The following is a 24,471-nucleotide window of genomic DNA, read 5'->3' on the forward strand; positions in this document are numbered from 1 at the left end:
TGAGGTCACAGTGGTGCCAGTCCACGCAGAGCCTCTAGGCCTGCATCCAAGTTACCCCATCTTTCCTGAACTCTTTGTCCTAGTGGTGGGTACTCTCCAATCTGTAATGGGGTATCTCTTTCTGCAGTCATCCTACACAATTTGTCCTAACCACGGATGCATCAACCCTGGGCTTGGGAGCTCATGTAGATGGACTCCGTGCCCAGGGTCTCTAGACCGCTCAGGAAAGCTGTTACCAGATCAACTTCCTGGAGCTCCGAGTGATCAGGTATGCGCTATGGGCTTTCAGAGATCGGCTGTCCAACAAAGTTGTCCTGATTCAAACAGACAACCAGATAGTGATGTAGTATGTCAACAAGCATGGTGGTACAGGATTATACCTCCTATGTCAGAAATGGTCAAGATTTGGTCATGGCCCCTGTCCCATGAGATGGTGTCCAGGGCAATGTATCTGGCAGGTACAGAGAACGTGGTGGCAGGCAGACCTCAATGCCTTCAGACTCCACAAGTCCCTGAACCACCTTCTGCTCTTGGGAGTCCAGACATAGATCTGTTTGTATCTCGCTGGAACAGGAAAGTAACTTGGTTTTGCTCCCTGTATAGGATGGACAGCAAACCAGCCTATGATGCCCTTGCCCGTCATTGGGGCAAGGGTCTTCTGTATGTGTATCCTCTGATTCCCTTACTGGCTAAGACTCTCTTGAAGCTTTGCGAGGACAAGGGGACTACTATCCTCATAGCTGAGACAGGTCTGGTTTCCACTCCTACGGGAGTTGTCCATCCGTAGACCGATCAGTCTGGGGAATTCCCCAGATCTCATCATGCAAGATCAAGGCAGGCTGCGACATCCCAACTTCCAGGTCCTGTTGCTCATAGCCTAGATTTTAAGAAGTTAATCCTACAGCAGTTTGATCTTTCAGAGGAAGTGTCTTGGGTCCTGGTAGCTTCTAAAAAGTGTTCCACTAGAAAGCCCTATGGACTGAATTGGAGGAGGTTTTCCATGTGGTGTGAGCAGAAGGCCCTAGATCTGTTCTCCTGCTCCTCACAAAAACTGCTTGTCTACCTTCTACACAAATTGGAAGTTGGCTTAAAGACCAACTCCGTTAGCAGTCATCTCAGTGCAGATGGTGCATAGCGCCAAGGTTTAGATGGTTCGCCCATCTCTGTACAGCCTATAGTTGTACATTTCATGAGGGGCCTGCTTTAATTGAAGTCTCCCCGAAGGCCTCCCGTTGTATCTTGGGACCTCAATGAGGTGTTAACTCTGCTGTTGACATCTCCTTTTGAGCCGCTGCACACCTATGACCTGAAGTACTTGACCTGGAAGGTCATATTTTTGGTGGTGGTCACCTCAACGCGCAGGATCAGCGAGCTCCAGGCCTTAGTGACTTATCCACCTTTATACTTTGATTTGCTGCTTATTCCACCCTACTCTCCCCCCTCCTGTTAACACCCCTTTTTGAAACCTATTTTTACCACCCTATGTTTTTCTTCATACATCCCGTAACTTTACATTGTCTACCCTGCTCTCTACTCAGTTTATTGACTATATGCCACTGTACCTTGGAAATTGTAAATTGCCGTTGTAAATTGCCATCGAACCTGTAAATTGTTACTCCATTTCTGTATTAGTTGTAAGTTCTTGTATACATAGTTATTGTTCCCTATAAAGGCATTGCCGGAAAGTTTTAAGTTACTTGTAAACCGATACGATGTGCAAACGGTTGCCGGTATATAAAAAATTCTAAATAAATAAATAAATACTAAGTTCTTTCATGCCAGGATGGTCTTGTGTACGCACCCTAAGTTTTTGTCTAAGGTGGTGACAGACTTCCATCTTAACCAGTCAATTGTCTTGTCAACATTCTTTCCCATTTAATCTTATAAGTTAATCTCATTATTTCCCCGCTAGCTGTATGTTATAATGCATTCAAGCTTTTCAAGTCTGCTGTAAATCCAAGTTTGTTGATTGTTTATGTTTATTTATATTTTGTATATTTATACTTATATTTATAATTATTTTATTTTAAGTCGTTCGCTGCTTTATCTATAAGTTCATACGAAGTTAGCCCTGTTATCTGTACCCTCTTGTTTGATGTAATTTCCAACTTTGGTTCTATGTAAACCGACGTGAAATGTACTAGTACAGGAACATCGGTATATAAAAGCCATAAATAAATAAATAAATAAATGAAATGTCCCATTTGCAGCAAGGCGAATGAGCCCTGCACAGTTTGGACTGCAAGCAAGCCTTTGCTTTCTATCTGGAGCAGACAGAAGCCCATAGACAGTCTACCCAACCTTTTATTTCTTTTGATAGGAATAGGTTGGGCTTGGCTGTTGCCAAACAGACATTATCCAGTTTGCTAGCAGATTGCTGCATCTTCTATTAGGCCCAGGCGGGGCTGCATCTTGGGGGTCATGTAAAGGCTCATTCTGTCAGAGTCATGACAGTGTCCATGGCCCACTTGCGAACATTCCCCGTTGAGATCTGCAAGGCTGCGATGTGGAGTTCATTCCATACATTCATATCTCCTTACTGTCTGGATAGGGATGGCTGATGCGACAGTTTCAGCCAGTCTGTCCTTCGGAACATTTTTTAGGTGTAAACCCCAACATTCCCACCTAGGGCCAACTGTTTGGTTTCAAGCTGTCTCCGCTTCCATTAACAACAACACTATTTTTGTTGTGCCTATTGGCACCTAGTTGGGTATCTGTTGGTCCCCCTTTGTGTTAGGGAGCAGCCTGTAGCTAGGGATTCACTCCTGTGTGAGGACTACCATCCTGTTTGTCCTGTCCCCCCCATTTTCCCCCTTTAATACAAAAATATGGCCCCTGGAGGCTGGAAATCCTACTCCTCCTCATGCCTACCCTCCTACCTCCCCCCTTTTTCACATTGGAAAAGGTAGTGGTCCAGTGGGGGTCCTATGCTCTGTGCCCAGCAGTAGCCATTTTTGAAAATGGGGCAAAGGCTGGGCAGCGCCATTTTGAAAAATGGCTACCATTGAGCCAGAGCTTAGAGGGCACTCCAGGCCCCCACATAATCACTAGGGCTTACATTATGAGTAGGGTGGGGGGGTCCAGAAGGTGAGCTAGAGTGGGTAGTGGGGTCCTGGCCACCAGCGCCTTAAAAATGTTTGTTTAATTTTGTTTTATACTGCCACCTCCAGGGGTGGGTAGTGGGTGGGACAGAGGGTCTGTGGAGACTGCTATGGTGTTTGGCAACTTTCGGGGGAGAGGGGAGAAGGCTTATTTAGAGCCATCAGCCCCTTTAAGAGTTGGTGGCTCCAGAGTCCCAGGGCCGCCATTGTGTGAATTTTGTGGGCCATTTAAGGCTGTGGTATTTTTCTTGGCAGTATTTTACTATGAGGAAAAAATACCATGGAAGTCACAAAACGACAGGGTCATTTACTGCAGCTTTGTGACGTCTGTATTGTTTTTTCCTGAGGGAAAAATTACCTGACTTTTTTTTACCTAGGTAACTTTATCTGGGTGTAGTCAGTGGAAGACTTATCCAGCTAAGTGAATTTCGAGGTAAAGTTAACCTGGTAAAGTCACCTGGGTGACTTTCCTGCTCACTGGCCCATTGAATATCGACCTCAATGAATATGAGTATAGTAGACATACACAAATTGATAGCTGCCAGTAATGTATTGTCTAGTATTCTGTCCTGCTAGTGTTTGATAACAGATTTTTACCAATATTTGAGATGCAGGTATGCAAATGTTCTGATAAATAGTTTTGTGAATGACTACAATGTCTCAGCAGTATATTTTGATTTTTTTTCTGCAGTCAAATCATCTTCAGATGTGTTGCCCAGGCAGCTGTCAGCATCAAAGCACAGACTAACAGGCAGTGCCATATCACCATCATCACTAAAAAGAATTCTCATCTGTTCAAATGTTAGCTGCGGCTCCAAAGCTTTCTCTTCAGTGGAACAGACAGCAACGATTCTGAAAAGGTCACCTGAGCCCAACAGCAGCGTGAAGACACCATCTAAAAAACGAAAGAAGGCTCTGCTCAGAGATACAGAGTTAGTGACAGTTCCTAAATCTTTCCAGCCACACTGTCTTAATCAGCAGGAAGATAACTGGCCTCAGGAGAACTCCAGAAATATCCAATTAGAAATGGATGCTGAAAACACTAGGAGCTACAACAGCATCAATGCACCTCAGAATACCAGCTTTGGTGGCTTGTCCTTGTCAGGTGATGCCTCCAATGATACATTCCCTTTGGACTGGAGTCCTCCCAGAATTGAAGTTTTGTACAGTAAGAGTCTGCTGACTCCTCTAGTTGCAGAGACTGATATTTTGGAAGGGGAAGAGGATGGTAATGGAGGTTCAGATGCAATTTTGCCATTGCCAGGAAACTTGCATTTATCTGAAGAAGTGATGCTGCTGGAACTGACTTTACAGGAAGATTGCTTTGAGACAAAGAATTTACATGGTCAACTTGAGATTGCTGAAGCTAGTTATGAAGTGACAGATTCTATAAGTTCCATCCATAGAGAACATCCAGAAGTGTCCAATGAATGTAGGCAGCCTTCTCTCATTAGTGATACAGCTTCTCATAACCATATTGCAATAGACAACGACTTGGAATATTTTTCAGTTCCATATCCCCCTTATTCAGACCAGATGCCCAACTTTACATCATCGAATGAGCTGGCTCATTACAGGGATACACTGGTTATTAATTCAGACAAGGAGAAGGATGATGATATTTTGCCAAAGTTGAAAGATGTTCTGAAGACTATGAAAAATTCAAAAGATGTGTCCTCACCAAGCTATGACACAGACCTGAGCTTGGTCCTGCTGCCATCTCCTGAAGTAAGTTCTGCCAGTTTGGTTTGTACTAGAACTTCTCCAGAATGAAGAGAACCATGATTGTTAAAATATTTATGAAGCTAATTCTGAGATCTTTATTCAAAAGTTATCCAGTTAGGGAAGTTAGCCCAATATATTATGTCAACTAACTTAGCTGGGATATTTATCCAGTTAAGTAGTTATCAGGCTAACTAAGTTGGGATATTTATCTGGTTAAGTGGTTTTCTAGCTAAATGCTTGGCCTGTCTTGCCCACCATTTAGCTGGATAACAACTTAACCAGATAAATAATTTTCTCTGACAAGCAGGGCTGAATTAACCATGACACATAGGTTACACCATCCAATGGTGCTGACTAGATGCTTCATGCTTAGCTCACAGAGCTTTTGCTCTACTGAGCATATGTGGAAGTTCCCAAGTGGGCATTGACTCGTGAGTCCCTCAGTCTTTTTTCATCCAAGCATCAACATGGACATGTACTCTATCTTTGTTTTTTTTATTAATTCGCAGTGCTTTCGATGCAGCTCTTCAGTAAATCATCAATTCCTTTCATACATTTTGGGAAGATTTTCAGGGGCCGAAGGAGATACTCTTCACTTACCTCTGCCGATTTCTAGAACAATGTCCCTATTAAAGTTACTAGAACAAGGCCTAATCCTTGACATAGCAGATCTCATTTGCTCTTTGGTGTTATAGAAACATAGAAATGATGGCAGAAGAAGACCAAACGGCCCATCCAGTCTGCCCAGCAAGCTTTCGCACTTTTTTTTTTCTCTCTCACATACTTATCTGTTTCTCTTGGCTCTTAGTAACCTTTTTTATTCTATTTCCCTTCCACCCCCGCCATTAATGTAGAGAGCAGTGTAGGAACTGCATCTAAGTGAAATAGCTTAATTAGTTAGGGGTATTAACCACCGCAATAAGCAAGCTACACCCATGCTTATCTGTTTATCCAGACTATGTAATTCAGTCCTTGGTTGTTGCCTGAATATAGATCCACCTTTCTTCATCCCCCTCCTGCCATTGAAGCAGAGAGCCATGCTGGATATGCGTGAAGTGTCAGACTTTCTCCCCTGCTGTTGAAGCAGAGAACTATGCTGGATATGCATTGAAAGTGAAGTATCAGGCATATTTGGTTTGGGGTAGTAACTGCCGTAACAAGCAAGCTACTCCCTGCTTTTTTGTGAATGCAAATCCTTTTTTCCATATTTCCTCATTGCTGCTGAAGCTTAGAGCTATGTTGGAGTCGCATTAACCGTGTGTATGTTTCTTGAATAAGGATATTATCACCAGGTAGTAGCCGTCGTTCCCGTGAGCCACCCACTCTTCATTCACATCCTCTAGACTTTATGGATCCACAGTGTTTATCCACGCCCCTTTGAAGTCCTTTACAGTTTTGGTCTTCACCACTTCCTCCGGAAGATCATTCCAGGCATCTACCACCCTCTCCGTGAAGAAATACTTCCTGACATAGAAACATAGAAATGACGGCAGAAGAAGACCAAACGGCCCATCCAGTCTGCCCAGCAAGCTACGCACTTTATCCATTTTTTTCCCCTTTTTTTCTCTCCCACCTGTTACTATTGGCTTCCAGTACCCTCCAGCCCTAATTCCCCTCCACCCCACCACCAATTTAGAGAGCAGCGCCGTATCTGCATCCAAGTGAACGTCCAGCTCAATTAGGGGTAGCAACCGCTGTAACAAGCAGGTCACACCCTTACCCCATACTCTTACCCACCCCTGTTTTTATTTTTTTGTTTGGTTTTTTTTTTGTTTTTTTTGTTTTTTTTGGAGATAGCAGCCCTCCATCCTTCCGCTCCGTGAAGGTGGAACACCAACTACTGGCCACTGGCACTGAATCTTCCTCCCTGGAGTTTTAAATCGTGACCCCTGGTTCTGCTGATTTTTTTCCAACGGAAAAGGTTTGTCGTTATCTTTGGATCATTAAAACCTTTCAAGTATCTGAAAGTCTGTATCATATCACCTCTGCTGCTCCTTTCCTCCAGGGTGTACATATTTAGATTCTTCAATCTCTCCTCATAAGTCATTCGATGAAGACCATCCACCTTTTTGGTCGCCCTTCTCTGGACCGCCTCCATCCTGTCTCTGTCTCTTCGGAGATACGGTCTCCAGAACTGAGTGCAGTACTCCAGTTGAGGCCTCACCAAGGACCTGTACAAGGGGATCATCACTTCCCTTTTCTTACTCGATATTCCTCTCTCTATGCAGCCCAGCATTCTTCTGGCTTTAGCTATCGCCTTGTACATTGTTTCGCCGACTTCAGATCCTGCTCCGTGCACCTTCACCCCCCATCGAATACAGTTCTTCCGGATTTCCACACCCCATATGCATGACTCTGCACTTCTTGGCATTGAATCTCAGCTGCCATATCTTCGACCACTCTTCCAGCTTCTTTAAATCCTGTCTCATTCTCTCCACTCCTTCCGGCGTGTTCACACTGTTGCAGATCTTAGTGTCATCCGCAAACAGACAAACCTTACCTTCTATCCCGTCCACTATGTCGCTCACATAGATATTGAACAGGACCAGTGCCAACACTGATCCTTGCGGCACTCCGCTTAACACAGCTCTCTCTTCAGAGTAAGTTCCATTTATCATCACACATTGTCTTCTGTCCGTCAACCAGTTTGCAATCCAGGCCACCACCTCGGTACTCACTCCTAAGCTTCTCATTTTATTCACCCAGCCTCCTGTGCGAGACTGTATCAAAAGCCTTGCTGAAATCCAAGTAGATGACGTTGAGCGCTCTTCTTTGATCCAACTCAACAGAGCCATTTCCATCATTGGCCCGAAGTTATGGAATTCGTTACCTTATCACCTAACCGCTCAAGAAAACAGCCTTTATACCACCGCTCAAGAAACAGCCTTTATACCACAACCGCTCAAGAAAACAGCCTTTATACCACCTCCCTGTCCTCCCACTCTCCTTCCCATCACCCCTCCTGCTTCCTTCCCTTGCACTCTTAGCCCCCTAATACCCCTAATACCCCTAATACCTAATACCTCCTAATACACTCCTAATACACTCCTAGCCCCCTAATACCCCTAATACCCCTATTACCCCTCCCTCTCACCCCCTAGTAACCCCTCCCTCAAAGTACCCGTGCCTTACTGTACCCCTTTTTCACTTTACCCCACCCGCCCCTCTCCCCCTGCTCCCTCCCTACTTTCTCCCCCCCTCTAGCTTTTAACTATACATATGTGCACTTGCCTCCCCTTACTGTAAATAAGCCCACACATGTCAATTTCTCAAGTGTACATGCCTCGTTTAATTTGTATATAAGTTCCTTTGCATACTTAACCCTAACTTGAATGCAAAAGTTGTAATTCTGCTGTTAACTCTCTCTTCCTTGGTATTTTGTATTACCCAGTTAGCCCCTCCCTTGTTCTTTGTAATTTCCTTTCTCAGTTGACTGTAAACCGACATGATGTGTCCTACGAATGCCGGTATAAAAAAGTGTTAAAATAAAATAAATAAATAAATAAAAAAAAATCTTTTAAAAAAGACCTAAAAGCCTGGCTGCTCAGCCAAACTCTTAAAGACAGCACACTCAAAGATCTTAAAAGATAAATCCACAGACCTCTCCCTCTGCATGACCCTCCTTCTGACATTCAATCTCCCTCCAATGACTAATTTTCTTTCTGACTACCAGAATCCGTCCCATTTTGTTCTACTACAGATGTCCCCTACATGATTTGAACTCGGATATTTTCGTATTCCTATTTTATTGTATATCTTGATCAGTTTATGCTTTTGTTATATACCAATTTCTGCAGTTTTTGCTGTTAAATTACTTTAAATGTAACAGGTTGTTATAAGTGTAAACCGGAGTGAAGGCAACTCTGCTATACCTCGGTATATAAAAAATGCTAAATAGATAAAATAAATAAACTCCCTAGTCACCCAGTCGAAAAAGTCAATCTGATTTGTCTGACAGGATCTTCCCCTGGTGAATCCACTAATTAGTTTTCTAGACACATTTTTTGATTTGAGCAGAATAGAACATTTTAAATAAATATTCAGCGGGATAGCCATGTTAGTCTGGTGTAGCAAAAAAGAGGCAGGCATCAGATGCTGACGAAGTGGACTCTGTCCTTGAAAGCTCATGCTTCAATTAATCGGTTAGTCTATAAGGTGCAATCCACCTCTTGTCAAATAAATAGTCCAAAGGATGTGGAAGAAGATTCCATCCTAGTTCATGAAGAGGATGCTCCATCTCCAATGCCCAACCAGAGGGCACATTAGTCCTTAGCTCAAGTGGCAGAATTGGTGAAGACTTTCTTTACCTCTGTGATGGAGTGGAGGAGTAGCCTAGTGTTTAGAACAGCAGGCTGTGAACCAGAGAAACCTGGTTTAAATCCCACTCCTTGTGATCTTGGGTAAGTCACTTTACCCTTCATTGGCTCAGGTCAAACTTAGGGCCTCATTTACTAAGCATTTTCCCATAGACATAGAATGGGAAAAAACTTTAGTAAATCAGGCCCTTAGATTGTAAGCCCTCTGGGGATTGGAAAATATCTATAGTTCCTGAATGAAATCTGCTTTGAAGTGCCAAAAGGCGGTATATAAGTCAATTAAATAACTAAATGAAATTAAGGACAAGGAGGATACTCTTTTTAACATTTCCAGGATATCAGATTTACTCCCGTGAGGTGATTCTAGTCTTGGCATTCACTTGTAATGGAGTCCAGTCCAGCCAATTGGAGGATGTCCACGAGGAATACACCTTTCTGAGGTGACCAAGGGCCCCTCCTCAGGCACTTACTTCATCATTGGGATCCTGGATTACTGTTCCCTCCCTTTTAGGATCTGAGGAGGATTCGACCAGAATACTTTGACCCCCTACCTGAGCCTCTAAAATACTTGTCTCCATCTGAAGACCTCTCTTACTCCAGGTTTCTGTATAAATTGGGTAAGGCGCTCAGAGTTATTATCCGTAAGGACAAAGACCCTTACACAGAAGTCTTTGGCTTTCACCAGATCCTAGATATGCCAGTGGAGCTGGCAGCCATTTCAATCCACGCTATCCTGCTACAGAGTTACAAACAAGAATGTTGGAGAATCCGATTTCCTGTGCCCCAGTAGAGAGGATGATAGACTTCAAGTAGTGTCCAGAAGACTCTAGGTTTTGGAGTAGCACAGCCACCTTATCAATCAGTTGCTAGTCAGCTCTAAAAAGAGCAAAGAAAACAATATTTTCAAACACTCCACCAGGCAAAGATCCCAAGCTCCTGGACAATTTAGGTAAACAGGTGTTCTAGAGCTCTATGCTTATTGCATATATTTTTGCTAACCAGTTTTACTTGGTTCAATACTTACATGATTATATTAAAGAGAAGACCTTTCTTCCTCCGTACCCACAGCTGCTCCTAGATGTGGCCCTAGATGTGGAAGAGTATATGCCATCTGTTCCTCGGGAATTATGGTCAACAAACTGCATAAAATCCTTTAAAACCCTTTTGAAAACATACTTATTCAGGTTGGTCTTTGATTAAATTAACATATGGCTTATATTTATTTGGTATATAATTACACAAAGGGTACGTTAAGTACAACTCTCTATAATCTTGTCATAAAATTACACAAATTTAGAGAGCCAAATTGAATATATCAAACATACAAAATTTATTTAAACCAACCCAAATATAAACCTATATAGACAATAAAAACTAAGCTAGCACACTCACGCATTCATACCCACACATTAAAAAATATGTTTTTGAGATATCACGTACAAATATAATCTCTTGCTACAAATACATTGCACATATATACTTTCTTTACAAACAATCAATAATGCATATCTCATATATTGCCATGATTTCTCAGCTTAAAAAAATCATGGCAATATATGAGATATGCATTATTGATTGTTTGTAAAGAAAGTATATATGTGCAATGTATTTGTAGCAAGAGATTATATTTGTACGTGATATCTCAAAAACATATTTTTTAATGTGTGGGTATGAATGCGTGAGTGTGCTAGCTTAGTTTTTATTGTCTATATAGGTTTATATTTGGGTTGGTTTAAATAAATTTTGTATGTTTGATATATTCAATTTGGCTCTTTATATTTATTTGGGACAGTGATTTTTTGCTTATAACAGAATTTTTCTGTACTGATTTACAGGTATTGTCTGATACATATTAGTCATTAATTTTATTTTTTATATACATGTTCCTAATTTGTTTATGTTCTTACTGTTTGCCACCTAGTACTTAGGCATAGGCAGTATATAAATAAAGATAAATAAAATAAACTCATCGAATAAGACTTATTTTATGAGGCATTTGATATGACCTGCTCTTTATCCTCCATTGGAGCATGCTGAATGGCTTGCTTGAGTGCCAGCAGTTTGCCTGAAGATGCCCATGATAACTTAACTTATCAGATATCCCCTGCCTGGGAGATCATCTCTTCGGAGACGGAGAAACAGTAGCTCAAACAGTTGCACCATGTGGCAGTCCAATCGCTCTCAACTGACTCAGAGCAACAGTCCACTTCAAGGTTGCTGTAATTCACTTATAAGCAGTTATAATTTCAGAGACAGCCTTTCCAGCAATTCCAGCAGTACTGAGTTCCATTTCTGTTTATGCAGCAAAAACAGCTTCCGGCTTGAAGTGGATAGCATGAAAGACACCAACCAAAACTAACACAAGTCCGGCCCAAACCTTAACCAAGATTTTGATCAGTCTCCACACTCAGCACTTATCCTCTCCAGTCAAGAGGATAATTTGCCTCTACCTGGAGGAATGGACAGGATCACCAAATGTTGCTAGATTCTCAATATTGTAGGGTCTGGTTACTGCTTATGTTTCTCCTGGCTTCCAACGTTTCTTCATTGCTTAGCCTTCAATCTTGATCTTTCTCACTCAATGCAACTCTGCCTGGAGGCAGAGTTGCTCCTTACACAGGAGATGATAGAACCTGTCCTGCCCAATCAACATGGCCAGGGCTTCTACTCCTGCTATTATATACCGACATTCTCGATACAAATATCAAATCAGTTCTCTTTTGAACCCAAGGGACTTGGTTGTTAGCAGTTTTCTTTCAACCTTCTAGAACTACGAGTGATCAAACATGCCTTAGCAATTTTCTTGCAACTCTGTGAGGGAATGAGCATTGTCATTTCAACCAACAATCAAGTAGCCATATTCAATGCCAACAAACAAGGAGGCAAGAGGTGATGAAGATATAGAAATGGGCATGCAATCATCAAGTTGCTTTTCAAGCAACCTACCTTCTGGGGATCACCAACATGTTAGCAGATCACTTCAGCAGGATATTTTATCCGCACGTATGGTTCCTACAACAGACAACAGACTGTTCAGTCTTTAGGGACATCCCTCCATCGACCTCTTTGTGTTGGAGGAAAACGGAAAAGCAGAAACATTTTGTTCCATTCTTCCCAGTGAGCTCAGATCTTCCATTGTTACCTGTTTTGGATTTTTTAACATGCCCTACTTTTTGACCAATGCTTGCCCTCTCCTTGCGGTTACTGACCTTGAAAAAGGTGTTTCTTGTGGCAGTTGTTCGACGCATAGTGTGTCCGAATTGCAGGCCTTATCTCGAGGGCCATTCCTTCGAGTGACTCCATGGGCGATACAGCTGTGTACTGTTCCTCCTTTTTGCTAAGAGTGGTTTTGGATTTCTTCCTGCTTACTTATTCCTTCATTTTTACCAAAAGTGATTTCAGTCCATTTCCCTGCTGTCTCTAGACAGGGAAAGAGATGTGGAGGAATATCGCCTGTTGCGGCCCTTGAATGTCAAGAGATATCTGGAGGTTTCTAAACCTCTCAGGAAGATGGATTGCCTGTTTGCTCTCCATGGTGGAAGAAAACAGGGCAAGCCGGCTTTGTGTGGGCTACAGTAGCTCGCAAAATTAAGGAGGTAGTCATGGCCCATATGTGGATGCTGAGCAGCCGCTACCTAGTCAGGTTAGGGCTCTTTTCACTAGGGCTCAGGTAGTCATGGGCGGAAGTTAGATTGTTGTCTACCATTGACATTTGCCGAGCTGCAATGTGGTCCTCCTTACACACTTTTTCCAGGTATTATTATCTGGATGTGCAGGCCCAGGAGGAAGCAGCCTTCACAAGTGCGGTTTTGACTGGACCGCGGACAGCCTCCTGCTCTTTTCAGAAGTAGCTTTGGTACATCCCACTTGTTCTGAATCCACCTGTCTAAATTTTAAGAAATGAGAAATTACTACTTATCTGATAATTTCCCTTTTTTTTTTTTAGTATAGACAGGTGGATCTACCTTCCCGTCCTTGGCTGCTGGAGGGTTGTTCTATTATCTTCCTATGTGGCTGCATGTTCCAGGGGTTATTGGTAAGTGTTAATCCAGTCCCTAGACTACTGTTAATACATTCTTTGTCTGGGCTCAGTGTTTTCCTGTTGGCTGAGTGCTGTAATGGTTATCTGTTAATCAAGTTTTATTAGTCTATCCACAACTGGCTTTTGCAGTGTGTACTGGCAGGCTGACTTCTGTACCAGGATATATATATCGTGATGTCTGCTTTGCTCCATCTCCATCTGCTGGTAGAGTTGCAATACCCACTTGTTCTGGATCCACCTGTTTATACTAAAGAAAAGATAATTATCAGGTAATTAGTAATTTCTCATTTCAAATGACTCAGTTCCATAGTGGTAAATATAAATAACTGTAGAGAAAATGTCTATGTAATATTGATGAATTGAAGACAACTTGGAAATAAATCTGTTCTTTCTTCTCTCTCTGAACAGTTCATTTCACCAATAACAGAAAACTATGTAAATAGCCTTGATTATCTGCTTCAAGAAAAGATACAAGGGTAAGAACTTTACCTGTCTCTTTGGTAGAAGTTACATAAGAATATAAGATTTGTAATATTTGGTCTGATCAAAGAACTTTCAAGCCCAGTCTCTTGTTTACAACAGTGGTCAATCCAAGTCACAAATATCTGATAGGATCTCAAAAGGTCGATGGATTCCATATTGCTTAATCCCAGGGATAAGCAGTGGATTTCCCCAAGTCCATCTTAATAATGGTTCTTCCAGGAACTTGTGCAAACTTCTTTTAAACCCAACTATATTAACAGCTTTATCACATTCTACACAATGAATTTCAAAATTTAATTAGCATTGAATAAAATAATATTTTCTCCTATTTGTCTTAAATGTATTACCTAGTAACTTCATTTCGTGAGCTTTAGTTTTTGTACATTTTGAAAGAGTAAACAATGGTTTCGCATTTACCCATTCCACTCTACTAATTTTATAGACCTTTATCATATTTCCCCTCAGCCATCTCTTCTCCAGTCTGAAGAGACTTAACCTCTTTAGCCTTTCCTCCTAGGGGAATTGTTCCATCCCTTCTCTGTACTTTTTCTAAGTCTTCTGGAATCATTCTCTTTTCTCCTAGGATAAGCATGGTAGTCCTCACATATGGGTGCCATCATCAGATGGAGCCCGGCACGGAAAACATTTGTCAAAGTTTCTAGAACGTTGGCACACTGAGCATGCCCAGCATGCCACTGTCCACACATCCACGTGGGGTCCCTCTTCAATCTCTTTCTTTCCATAAAGTGTTTGCCCTGTGATTGTGGAGCTCTGCTCTTTTCAGAGTATTTTTTTCTCGCAGATAAGCAGGCTGAATTAGCCATGCTGTCTGGGACGTCCCTCCGGGGTGGCCAAGGCGGAACTTCCAAAGATAATAGAGCAACTCTGTGCAACTGTGCATCCTTTCCCGCACAACTCCATTTTTTCCTGTCCATTTTTTTCTGCGTTACTGGTCGCATGCGGAGCTTTGCATTTCCTCAGAGATCACCTTTCATTTCTACAGCAATCGCTTCAGGTGACTTCAAGATGCCTCCCAGACCGCCTGGCTTTAAATTCTGCCAGTGCGAAAAAATTATGTCCATCACCTATACCCCCAGCACTGAGTGCCTATCTGCCCATTCTTTCCTGGAGCCGCATCAGGATAGCCCCAAGAAATCCAAAGCCTCCTCATTAGAACCAACGGACAATCGCCCTACACAGGCCTCCATGCCTCAGTGCCCCCATGACTCCAAGGTGCATGGAGCATCGGGGCTTCGACACAATTACTGGCCCCGGCTGACGAGATGTAGAGGCTGAAGCAAAGTGCACAGGATGCAGTATTGACGCACCCCTCGAAGCTGAAGCCTCCACGCAAAGAGGAGTCGGGACCTGACACATTGACGTGCTGTCACCCTGCATTGTCCAGCTTGATGCATGCTCTGGCCTTGATGCAAAAACCAACGTAAGGGAAGAGGACTCCAATGCACTCTGTTCAAAAGACATCAAGGAGTCACCAGCATCAGTCGACCTCCTCCTCGAAAAAATCCACTAAGAAAATAGACCCAGAAGTGGTCTTTACCCCTGACGAATTGATCAAGCTGGGATTTTCCGATGTGGGACGGGTATCGGAGTCCCCATAAGGCTCCTCTGAGTTCTCGGAGAGAGTATTCTTGGACTTCTCATCTGTGTCTAGGAGGAAAACGTTCTTTGCCTCAATTCCAGGAACCCCTCCACAAGTGGCAGAAAATCTCAGCCAGGACAGAGCGGTCACAACTTCAGCCCAGGGGCCCATGGTACGCCTATCTAGCGAGACTCTCCATCACCCCGCCTATCCTGCTAGGCTACGAGATAGGCCTCCTGACGCAGGATGACAGCACGTTGCTTCACCCCATGCACTCCTTGCTACATCTCTCAGCATGGAGGTTGAAAGGACAGTATTGAGCAACTTACCCTTGCCGACAGAGATCCAGGAGGTCCTGCTGTCATCCAAGAAGTCTTCCAAAAGGAAAAATTATCAGGCCAAGTGGCTCAGTTATTCAACCTAGTGTGTTCGCAGGGGAGTGGACCTTTTTCCTGCTCGCCGGAGCTCTTGCTCAAATATCTCCATTTCTTATACTTAATGGGGCCGGCGACAGCTTCATTGCCTACCATTATCCGTGCAATGATCTACTGGTATGTAACCACCTGCTAGTCTCCCGATTCATGAAGGGCATCTTGCGCTTAAGACCACCTGTACTGTGGGACCTCAACCTGGTGCTGGAGCAGCTTATGCTCCCCCCTTTGAGCCTTTGGAGAGTAGCCATATGAGATATCTCATGGGGAAAGTGCTGTTCTTAGTAGTCCTAACCTCAGCAAGGAGAGTCAGTGAGCTGCAAGCTTTGGTTCACTATCCTCTGTACCTACAGTTCCACCATGATAGTGACTTCACGAACCCACCCCTCCTTACCCAAGGTGGTTTTGGCGTTCCACATTAATCACATTGCCCACCTTCTTTTCAAAACTTCACAAGAATGAAGGCAAGCATGGGCTTCACACGCTAGACTGCAAGAGAGCCTTGGCATAATATAAACATAGAACATATTCGGAGGCTACAGCTTCAAAGATATTTGTTTCCTTCAACCCGAATGCCCCGGGACTTCCAGTATCCAAAAGAACTCTCTCCAATTGGATTTCGTAGTGCATTCACTTTTGCTACAGTAAAAAATCAGAGACCCTGACTAGTTCGCCAAAGGCACACTAAGTGAGGGCAATGGCAGCTTCGGTGGCTCAACTCTGCCAGGTCCCATTGTTGGACATCTGCAAAGCTGCCATTTAGTTCTCCCTGCACACGTTTATGTTGCACTGCTGTCTTGACCAGCAAGCCACATCGGATGCAACAATGGACAGGGCCATACTCCAGTCAGTTAACCATTCATGAGACACTCTGCCTGTAGCAGGGATTAGGTTGCATGCAGGCAGTGTACCCAGTCTTTTTTTTTTTTTTTAATTCTTTATTTTCAAAATTTTTGAAATTATACCCAAGAATACCTCTTGTACAGCAAAATTGATGTTTGCAATCATCCAAAGAATACATAGAAGATACAAGAAAAAAAACCAAACAAAACAGGACTAAGCATCATCCAATAATTATGCAAACATCTAAATTATAAGAATAGTGTGGAGGCGGAACTTTAAGTGCGCATATTTAAGGATAAGAAAAACAAAGTGTACCCAGTCTTGATAAGAACACTACATTCTTATGATGAATTCTCAGACTGTGCTCTTAACCTGCTGGGGACTCCCAGACAGCATGGCTAATTCAGCCTGCTTATCTGTGGGGAAAAAAGCAAGTTTGCTTATTGTAAACAGTGTTTTCTGTAGATAGGATGAATTAGCCATGCTGACCCGCCCACCTTCCTGGACAGTCTCCACTTACAGCTTCGCTGTTACCGATGTTGCTTGCGGTCGGGCCAGCGAGCAGCCCCTCACCTCTCTCATGCTGCCTGTGCCATGTCATTCGGCCCGGTTCCTGAGTGCTGCCTATCTCCGCGGCTGAGGAGCCAGCTCCGACGCAGCTGTCCGTGGCGAGTACGGCTGCCATTACCATCAGTGCTCTTCATGCGGCCGGGAGCTGCCATCGCTTCTCCTGCTTCTCCTGCCACTGCTCCTTATCTCTTTATGACGAGTGCCACCGCCATTAGCCTCCAGCTCCTTCGCAGCAGGGGGGGGGGGGGGCTTCCAACTGCCTTCTTCACTATCCGGCTCCTCTAGGCGCGCGCACGCGCCGCCGTACTGCATTTAAAGGGCCAGCAGTGGGAAAAGCCCCGCTGCCCCAATGGATGATGTCATCACTCTTTACAATGTCTAGCTCTATAAAAGGGGTCTGCTTCCACTCTTCAGGGCCTTTGCATTGGATCTTCACAGTTGCCTGTGGTCTCTTCTCCGGTCAAGGGGCCTCTGTGGTCTCCTCGTGTCTAGATGGCTCTTCGTTGGATGTTCTTTGGATGTTCCTGATGTTCTTAGTGTTGTTCCTCGTCGGAGCTCCTTCATTGCCTGTTCCAGATGTTCCATGTTCTGTGTTCCAGATGTTCCATGTTCCGGCTCTTCATCCTGTTTCCAGGTTTCCTTCTTGTCCACCTTTCCTGGCGTGCCACTGTCGTGATCTGTGACCAGCCCATGGGAGACTGTGTAGGGCGCTTTTTGGCACAAGTCCTGTCTTCATGTTTGCAGCGCAAGTCTTCGGAAGGCCCTTGCATTTAATGCCGAGGTTTGTTCCTGACTCCTGAGTCTTGAATCCTTGAATTCTGTTCCTGGTCTTTGGAGTTACTTGTTCCTGCTTCCGTCCATGCCCTAGACCCAAGCCAGAGCCTGCTCCGCTTCAGCGTGGTCCGTGACCAGCCACGGACAGCTGTGTAGGGCGTGCCTCAGTACAGGCCTCTCCTAAATCTTTGTCATGTTTCCAGCTTCAAGCCGTCATCTTTTCATCTGGAGTCTGCTTCACTTCCAGCATTATCTGTGACCAGCTTCGGGCGGTTGTGTAGGGCATGCTGCGGTGCAGTACTCACCCCATACTAGTGCCTGAATCTGAATCTAAGTCTTCTAAGTTCCTCTAGTCCTCGTCTGAGTTTTCCAAGGTCCTTGTGTCCTCGTCTGAGTCTTCCAAGTTCTTCAGTTCCATGTCTTGTCTTGTTCCTGTCTTCAGCCTCAGTCTGGCCTCACGCACTCGTTGTTTCCAAGCGGCGGGTCTGGAATGGCTACCGAGTGGCTGGAGGGCTACACTTGAGACCAGCATTGCATTGCCCAGTTTCACCTGTGCGGGCAGGTCCAGTGGAGGTCTGAGCCTGCTTTTTCCAGGGCCTACGATGTTCCATGTCTTGATTCTGGTCCAGCCTTGTTCCAGCTTCAGCCTGTGCTTGGACACACTCACCTCCCAGTGTGTGTGTCTTGGGGCTCCTCCCTGAGCCACGCCATGGCCCAAGGGCTCACATCATTCCAGAGCAAGCGACAGCATTTGTGACATCGCTGATACGCTTTGAAATAAACTGAGGAGAAAATGGAGCCACATGGGAAAGGACGTGCAGCCGCACACAGAGCAAAGCTCTGTCGTTTTTGGAACTCCACCTCAGCCACTCTGGAAAGATGTCCCAGACAGCATGGCTAATTCATCATGCTATCTACGGAAAACATTTATGGTAAGCAAACTTGCTTTTCTCGGTCGGTTACTGTCTTTTTCTGTGCCGGGTCCCTCTTCTCCCGGTTGGTTCCCAGTAAGTCGGCGTGGTAAGTTTTACCTTCTTCACGTTCTATTCCCGGTGTGTCGCTCCTTGGTGGCTGCTGGTCATCGATCACTCGTTGGCATTTTTTCATGGCGGCGTCTGGTTTTTCGCGATGCCCCCAGAGCCCGTGGACCATGTACCTCACAGATCCGCATGAGGTTTACATCCTGTGCTTGGGGGCATCGCAAGATGTCCGATGGTGCCATTTTTGCAGTCAAATGACCCCCAAAGTCCATTGTGCCCACCTGGATAAGATGAAGAAGCTTTGTGGGCCAAAACGTCTGATCCATCGACTCCGGCATCAGGAGCATTGACACCCAGAGGTCGCGGGAAACCTTTGGACATGCTGTCAATGTCCACCCCTCCAACAGGGCTCTCTCTTTCTCTCTCTCTCTCTCTCTTGGGGCTGAAGAAAGGCTGTCTCCGGTGTCGTTGCACTGCAAGACGTCAGGATCATTTCCATCCACCTTGTCACTGGGGAAAGACTGGGCCGTGCACCGAGGGAAGTCCGGAAGCATCAACACTGGTTGCCGTCGACGCATGGCACTGGGTTCAGTTCGTCACTGGCAGCTGCCATGATGTCACCGAAGCGACCCCATGAGGATGAGGCCTCGACCTCCATTGGACCCGGGAGTCCAAGGTGTTTCCCACCGATGCCGGTGCTGGGCACTGAGTTCCCTCAGGGCTCTGAGGAAATTATGGTGATGTCATAAGAACATAAGAAATTGCCATGCTGGGTCAGACCAAGGGCCCATCAAGCCCAGCATCCTGTTTCCAACAGAGGCCAAACCAGGCTACAAGAACCTGGCAAGTACCCAAATCCCAAGAAGATCCCATGTTACTGATGCAAACAGGCCTTCTGCTAGAGGGACGTGTGAAAGTGCATTCAATCAGGGCCATGGCAATGTCAGTATCACACTTCCGTTCAGTACCCATTATCAACATCTGCAGAGCTGCAACTTGGAGCTCTCTCCACACCTTCACATCTCATTACTGTCTGGACAAGGCTGGTAGGCAAGACAGTGTCTTTGGCCAGTCTGTCCTGCATAATTTGTTTCCAGTGTAGGAACCCAACTCTTCCTACCTCGGCCCACAGTGAATTTCAGGCTGCCCTTTGTTACCATCAGCACCCTTGTTGTGCCTGTTGCACATTATAACTCATTATATTTATGCCGACGATGTGCAAATACTCATACCGATCACGGATTTCCTCCCCAAAACCCTCAGCTTCTGGAATAGCTGTCTTCAGTCAATCAACCACCTTCTCACCAGCCTCCACTTAATCCTCAACACTAACAAACCGGAGGTCCTTATCTCCCATGATGACAACAACGAAATATTCAACAAACCCTGCACATCCCAAAAAAGTTTCTCCTCCCAACTGAGAGACCTTGGTGTTACTCTGGACAACCACCTAAACCTAAAAAAATTTGTCAGCGATACCACAAAGGAATGTTTCTTCAAATTACAAGTCCTAAAAAAGCTGAAACCCCTCCACTATCAGGACTACCGCACAGTGCTCTAATCCATCATCTTTTCTAAAATCGACTATTGCAATTCTCTCCTTTTCGGCCTCCTAGCAAACTCTATCAGACCCCTGCAGATGTTACAGAACTCCGCCGCTAGGATTCTGACCAACACCAACAAAAGAGAGCACATCACTCCCATCCTTTAGAACCTTCACTGGTTACCCATCAAATTCAGAATCCTCCACAAAGTCCTAACGATAATTCACAAAGCCATTTACAATCTCTCCCCTCTTGATCTAAACATCCCTCTTCGTCTCCACACGTACTTGAGACCTGTCAGATCAGCATACAAAGGCACTCTGTATGCTCCCCTAGCCAAGACCTTCTTAAGGAAACACGCCCTATCAACAGCTGGTCCCCCACAATGGAATTTTCTCCCTCCAGATCTCCATCAAAAACCTTGCCCGCTGACATTCCAAAAAAAGGTCAAAACTTGGCTATTCAGTCAAGCATTCCCCTAATGGTACGAACTTTTGCTCATTCTGGACAGGACAATCTTGGCTCATTCTGGACAGGACATCTTGGCTACTCCAATCTTGGCTACTCCAACAGTCGGGAGAATTGCTGGACCAGAGGCAGCATGGATTCACCAGGGGAAGATCCTGTCAGACAAATCTGATTGACTTTTTTGACTGGGTAACCAAGGAATTGGATCAAGGAAGAGCACTCGATGTCATCTGCTTGGATTTCAGCAAAGCTTTTGATACAGTCCCACACAGGAGACTGGTGAATAAAATGAAAAGCTTAGGAGTGAGTGCCGAGGTAGTGACCTGGATTGCAAACTGGTTGACGGACAGAAGACAATGTGTGATGGTAAATGGAGCTCTCTCTGAAGAGAGGGAGGTTTTAAGTGGTGTACCACAAGGATCGGTGTTGGGACTGGTCCTGTTCAATATATTTGTGAGCGACATTGCGGACGGGATAGAACAGTGGTTCTCAACCCTGTCCTGGGGACCCCCCAGCCAGTCGGGTTTTCATGATATCCACAATGAATATGCATGAGAGAAAATTTGCATGTTATGGAGGCAGTGTATGCAAATTTTCTCTCATGCATATTCATTGTGGATATCATGAAAACCCGACTGGCTGGGGGGTCCCCAGGACAGGGTTGAGAACCACTGGGATAGAAGGTAAGGTTTGTCCTTTCGCGGATGACACTAAGATCTGCAACAGAGTGGACACGCCGGAAGGAGTGGAGAGAATGAGACGGGATTTAAGGAAGCTGGAAGAGTGGTCGAAGGTATGGCAGCTGAGATTCAATGCCAAGAAGTGCAGAGTCATGCATATGGGGAGTGGAAATCCAAATGAACTGTATTCGATGGGGGGAGAAGGGCTGATGTGCACGGAGCAGGAGAGAGACCTTGGGGTGATAGTGTCTAATGATATGAAGTCTGCGAAACAATGTGACAAGGCGATAGCAAAAGCCAGAAGAATGCTGGGCTGCATAGAGAGAGGAATATCGAGTAAGAAAAGGGAAGTGATTATCCCCTTGTACAGGTCCTTGGTGAGGCCTCACCTGGAGTACTGTGTTCAGTTCTGGAGACCGTATCTACAAAGAGACAAGGACAAGATGGAAGCGGTACAGAGAAGGATGACCAGGAAGGTGGAGGGTCTTCATCGGATGATATACGAGGAGAGATTGAACAATCTAAATATGTACTCCCTGGAGGAAAGGAGGAGCAGGGGTGATATGATTCAGACTTTCAGATACTTGAAAAACTTTAATGATCCAAAGACAATGACAAACCTTTTCCGTCGGAAAAAAATCAGCAGAACCAGAGGTCACGAGCTGAGGCTCCAGGGAGGAAGACTAAGAACCAATGTCAGGAAGTATTTCTTCACGGAAAGGGTGGTGGATGCCTGGAATGCCCTACCGGAGGCAGTGGTGAAGTCTAAAACTGTGAACGACTTCAAAGGGGCATGGGATAAACACTGTGGATCCATTAAGTCTAGAGGGCGTGAATAAAGAGGAGGCAGCAAAACACTGCACGGAGCGGCAGTAGCCACAGAGGCATTCACAGAGCGGGATGCCAGTGGCCAGTAGTTGGTGTTCTACCTTCATGGAGCGGAAGGATGGAGGGCTGCTTTCTCCAAAAACCCCCCCCCCAAAAAACAGACAAAAAAATAAAAACAGGGGTGGGTAAGAGTATGGGGTAAGGGTGTGGCCTGCTTGTTACAGAGGTTGCTACCCCTAATTGAGCTGGACGATCACTTGGATGCAGATACGGCGCTGCTCTCTAAATTGGTGGTGGGGTGGAGGGGAATTAGGGCTGGAGGGTACTGGAAGCCAATAGTAACAGGTGGGAGAGAAAAAAAGGGGAAAAAAATGGATAAAGTGCGTAGCTTGCTGGGCAGACTGGATGGGCCGTTTGGTCTTCTTCTGCCGTCATTTCTATGTTTCTATGTTTCTAAGCTTCGCCCTAATAGATGAACTCTCATCTCTCCCTATCGAGTCACTTCCTCATCCCAATAACTTCAGTCCCTTAGTCACCTTCTGTCATCCTTATGTTAAATTGACCTAATCGTTGTTATGCTAATCGTTTTATGCTAATCCACCTTAAGAATCTCCTCTCCACAGCTTCCCACCCTTGATCCGCACTAGATCCGTGCCTCTATCCCACCACGGAAATAACTCTGAGATCCCCACAGGAGGTGACGTTTCGATTTCGGTTCCGTTTCAATGCTTGGTTATTATCTTAATTATATATTAGCAGTTGTTAATTTTAACTTCCCGGATCCCAGTTCTATGCATCCCCTTGTTCTATGTAATGCCTTTATCCTATAATTGTTTCACTGTAAAACGATGTGATATATATTTTTTACATGAATGTCGGAATAAAAAAGTTCAAAATAAATAAATAAATTTTTGGGCGCTGGTTGGTCCATTATGTTCTGAGGCAGCCTGTAGCTTGCTATTCATCCATCTGTGAGGACTACCATCCTGCTTGTCCTGGGAGAAAGCAGAGTTGCTTACCTGTAACAGGTGTTTTCCCAGGACTGCAGGATGTTAGTCCTCACGAAACCCGCCCGCCACCCCGCGTAGTTGGGTTCGCCTATGGTTTGTTGTTTTATTTTTTGCTCGTACTTTTTGCTTTAAAACAACAAGACTGAAGGGGGACCCCATGTGGCCACAGGGTTAGTGGCATCCTGGGCATGCTCAGTGTGCCAGTCAAAGTTCTAGAAACTTTGACAAAAGTGTTCGTTACAGGGCTCCATCTGATGATGTCACCCATCTGTGAGGACTAACATCCTGCTGCCCTGGGAGAACACCTGTTACAGGTAAGCAACTCTGCTTTATCCAAAAGAGTAAATAATTGATTAACATTTACCCGTTCTAGACCTCTCATTGCACTGGTATCTCTTGGACGAATGGCGGCTTCCGCTTCCAAACTCTGCTTCTCTCGGCGTCCCCGAGACAGCATGAGTGACTCCGTCCGCCATCTTGATACAGGAATTACCTAAGGTTCACGCGTGCCAGGGCCTCCCAAATACACGTCATGGCGGGAACTTCGGGGGCGTCCCCTCCGCATGATGTCATCTCTGCCTGTGTATTTAAGTCTGTCTCACGAACCTTCCTATGAGTTAGCAAGGACTTCCATTTTGCTATGTTCCACTCCTTTGGAGATGCTTCGCTACAGAACCTGACTCTTGAACGCCTTAGGTATTTGCTCCTCGGGGGCCTAGTTTCGTTCTGGCTATCTGCTCCTCAGAGGGCCTTCCTGCCTAGAGTTCTCTTCACCTGCTGTGCGTGTGTTTGTTTCTGCCTGGCGACTTTGCTGCATCTGCTGACGGAACTTCGGTGTACCCCGTGCCCACCTCAGCAACCATCTCTGCACGCTACAAGAGAGAATACCACCAGCTGTTCTACTCTGCTGACCTCCTGCTCTTCTCTCAACATTTCTCCTGAGATTCTCAGCATACCCCGCGCTGCGGGCCAGTACCAGAACACGACAGAGAAGTTCCATCTAGGAGAGATTCCCCAGGTTACCCCGCTCTGCGGACCACTACCAGGGATATCAGCTTGTGCTACCTGGTACTCTG

At 45.0% G+C, this 24,471-nt stretch overlaps 1 protein-coding gene across 2 annotated transcripts in view; it reads left to right on the forward strand.

Annotated features, from left to right (window-relative positions):
- FAM178B (family with sequence similarity 178 member B) overlaps positions 1-24,471 on the forward strand; it is an 819,452-nt gene that overhangs the window by 170,732 nt on the left and 624,249 nt on the right. For both annotated transcript variants that reach the window (XM_029604316.1, XM_029604317.1), the window contains 2 exons: positions 3,793-4,829; positions 13,593-13,660. In XM_029604316.1, the coding sequence (XP_029460176.1) occupies positions 3,793-4,829; positions 13,593-13,660 (1,105 nt within the window). The remainder of the gene's footprint in view (positions 1-3,792; positions 4,830-13,592; positions 13,661-24,471) is intronic.

This window comes from Rhinatrema bivittatum, chromosome 5 (genome assembly GCF_901001135.1).
Source record: "Rhinatrema bivittatum chromosome 5, aRhiBiv1.1, whole genome shotgun sequence".
In the NCBI taxonomy this organism is placed as follows: Eukaryota; Metazoa; Chordata; class Amphibia; order Gymnophiona; family Rhinatrematidae; genus Rhinatrema; species Rhinatrema bivittatum.